Source organism: Sprattus sprattus (assembly GCF_963457725.1).
Source record: "Sprattus sprattus genome assembly, chromosome: 15".
In the NCBI taxonomy this organism is placed as follows: Eukaryota; Metazoa; Chordata; class Actinopteri; order Clupeiformes; family Clupeidae; genus Sprattus; species Sprattus sprattus.
Window position 1 is genome coordinate 10,746,901 of NC_137913.1, and position 3,670 is coordinate 10,750,570.

At 49.1% G+C, this 3,670-nt stretch overlaps 1 protein-coding gene across 1 annotated transcript in view; it reads right to left on the reverse strand.

Moving 5' to 3' along the window:
* Positions 1–2,592: 2,592 nt before the first annotated feature.
* The window catches only part of rab35b (RAB35, member RAS oncogene family b), a 13,004-nt gene continuing 11,926 nt past the window's right edge, over positions 2,593–3,670 (reverse strand). Inside the window, exon 6 of the mRNA XM_080852816.1 lies at positions 2,593–3,442. Within this exon, the coding sequence (XP_080708942.1) occupies positions 3,314–3,442 (129 nt within the window). The 3' untranslated portion in view covers positions 2,593–3,313. The remainder of the gene's footprint in view (positions 3,443–3,670) is intronic.

Here is a 3,670-nt window from a genome sequence, read left to right on the forward strand (position 1 = left end):
ACACACACACACACACATACACGGTGGTGTGGAGGACGGATAAACACACACACACACACACACACGGTGGTGTGGAGGACAGATAAACACACACACACACGAAGTGTGGAGGTCAGATAACAAACACACACACACACACACGGTACTGTGGAGGACAGATAGACACACACACACGGTAGTGTGGAAGACAGATACAAACACACAAACACACACACAGTAGTGTGGAGGACAGATAACACACACACACACACACACACACACACACACACACACACACACACACACACACACACACACACACACACACACACACACAGCAGTGTGGAGGACAGATACAAATACAGGGTAATGTGGAGGACACACAAACACACACACAGTAGTGTGGAGGACAGATAAACACACACACACACGGCAGTCTGGAGGACAGATAAAAACACAGGGTAATGTGGAGGACAGATAAAAACAAAAACACACACACACGGTAGTGTGGAAGACATATCAACACACACACACACACACAGCAGTGTGGAGGACAGATACAAATACAGGGTAATGTGGAGGACAGATAAACACACACACATGGTAGTGTGGAGGGCAGATAGACAAACACACACACACACACACACACACACACACACACACACACACACACATACACACACACACATGGTAGTGTGGAAGACATATAGACATATAAACACACACCTCACACGGTAGCGTGGAAGACAGATAAACACACACACACACACACACACACAGTTGTGGAGGACAGATTACCAGCCCGGCAAAAACTTCTACAGCACCATGTTGCCAACTCTGCCAGTGCTTTTATCAGTGCTAGCTGGGCTGTTGGTGTTCACAAGGTTCCCCCATGCCTCTGTGGTAGTTAGCTTGCTAGTTTTAGACCAAAACACCTCACTGGTGCTTCAATGCTTTAACACACACACACACACACACACACACACACACACACACACACACGATGGGCCCCAGGTGTGGCCCAGTGAAGTGCAGTCTGGGATAGAGAAGCTCTCTGTGGAGGGGATGCCATTGACCTAAATGCCAATGACTGCAGCAGGGATCCTACTTGGTAACCTTTCTACACTTACCATAGCAGAGATTTGGTATCAAATACTGTTCACATACAGACAACACCAATACACACACATACACACGCACACCAACACACAAATGTTAACACACACTTGGGCTAGTATCACTACCCCAGCCAGGTTTGGTTTTACAGTGTCAGTGTGCCGGAAGACAAAAGCAAAAAAAGAGGACAATGGTGCGAGCGTGTGAAATGTTAATCCATTTTAAAATATTTATTATTGATTATTAAGTCCATGAAGGTCTCTCTTCTCCAGTGTAATGCACCAGCAGAGCTGAAAACCACGTTTCAACCATAGCACACACACATGCTCGTGCTCGCGGATGTGTGCAAATATATATGTATATAATATATATTAAATATAAAGACAAATATATTTATATATACATACACACAGGGAGTACAAATGAAACGGACTCCATTGCTTGGCCCAGAGGAAATGGCTCACGGATTGGCTACAGGGTTGCTATGGCAGGTGGTGATGACATAAAGCAGGTGTTGTCATAGCGTTGTTGGGGTTACGCCGAATAAGACGATGCCCCTCCCACCGTTAAAGAGAATAAAAAGAAGGGTCTAACAAACTTATCCTGAGATGAATTTACCACAGGGGGGAAAGAGAGAGAGAGAGAGAGAGAGAGATGGAGGGAGGGGGAGAGAGAGAGAGAGAGAGAGAGGGGGGAGGGATGGAGAGACAGAGAGAGACAGACAGAGTGTAGACAGAGCGGGAGAGAGTAAGACAGAGAAAAGAGTTGGAAACAGAGAGAGAGGGGGAGTGTTTTTTCCAAGCAGTGTTATGTAATTTGAAAGGGGTGGTAGAAGGGGTTTCTCTGGCACTTCAAACTCTCTCTTGACTCCTGTGGCCCCATCTCTACTCTCACATGAAAATACACACACACACACTCACACTCTCTCTCTCTGTCTCTCTCACACACACACACACACACACACACACACACACTTCATAAGAGCACCAGGTACTCCCAGAGGCTCTAAGGAGAGGGGAGTGGCAGGGGGAGGGGCCAACGCTGATATGGGTGTTCCACAGGTGCTGGTGATTGGCAGACTGGCGACCGAGCTGTAAGGTACAGCTGCTGCGTGCTGATAGGCTGAGAGCCGACAGTGGTCCGAATCAGTCAGTCTCGGTCCAAAACCTGAGCTGCTGCTGCAGGGCCAGGACAGAACCTCCCGCAGTGCGTTTCCATGGCAACAGTCCGGGAGGCGAGGGATTTCCATGGCAACAGTCAACAGTGCAGAAGGTGTCAGTCTTTCCATTCTCCCTCTCGGAGCAGATGGCAGTATCTTTAAATGAAAGTGTCGACGGCGCAATAAGACTGCAGTGAACGGGTGAGGAGCAATAGGCCCAGAGGCTGGAGTCGTCACCACGGTAACCAGTGAAGGTCGACAGCCACACTCTGACAGATTGCTCTTCTGTCTGTCGGGGGTGGGGGCGGGGGGGGGGGGGGGGGGGGGGGTACACTTGGCAACAAAAGAGGAAAAACAAACAAATGCAGTTCTGTTGTGCGGACTGAGGCAGATCACCCAATGAGATAGGTTCAGCCTACCAGTCAGCATTGTCACCATTAAAAGTTTTAAAAGCAAACCTTGAGGATCTGTTATGAATTGGCATCTGTCTCAGTAAAACCAAGCGGATGGAGGAGACGATGATGTTTGGGGTGGGGTAGGGGGGAGGTGTATCAAAGCACTTGCTGCAGTCACTCTGCGTTCCCCAATCTTTACTTGGGAACAGACCAACCCAACCCAGATAAGAAGAAGAAGAACTGATGCACCACCCTCATCATCCCCATCATCATCATCTCCATCATCGTCATCCTCAGGCAGAGAGGTGGCTGGAATGGGCGTGTCCTAGATAGGGAGGGGCGAGGCTGACAAGCAGGAAGCAGAAATCTGAGCTCTCCTGACATTAAATAATGCATCTCTTCCACACCGAGTCAAACTCCTCCAGACCAGACTAATCAAATCTGTACACTGTCGCCCCCTTCAGGAGTCTGTGGAACGGTGCTTCGTCTCAGCTCGCCACTCCACTGTATAGGATCCATGTCTTCTCCACACTCTCTCGGTGGGATTTCAGTTGACGGTAGTTCTGTTGTGTGTGTGTACATGTGTGTAGATGTGTGTAGATGCGTGTATGTGTGTATGTGTGTGTGTGTGTGTGTGTGTGTGTGTGTTTGTGTGAGTAGAACATTAGCAGCACTTCCTCTTGCGTTTGCTGTTCTTGGTCAGCTTCACCACGTCGTTCTGCTGTTGCTGCTGCTGCTTGGCCACCATCTCTTTCTTCGTCCGGAGCACCAGCCCTGTTATACTGTTAAACATCTGAGGGAGAGAGGGAGGGGGAAGAGGAAGGAAGAGAGAGAGAGAGAGAGAGAGAGAGAGAGAGAGAGAGAGAGAGGGGAAGAGAGAGAGAGAGAGAGAGAGAGAGAGGGGAAGAGAGAGAGGGAGAGGAATGGAGAGAGAGGGGGAGAGAAAAAACAAGGGGGAGAGAGAGAGAGAGAGAGAGAGGAGAGAGAGGGAGGGAGAGAGAGGGAGGGAGAGAGAACAAGG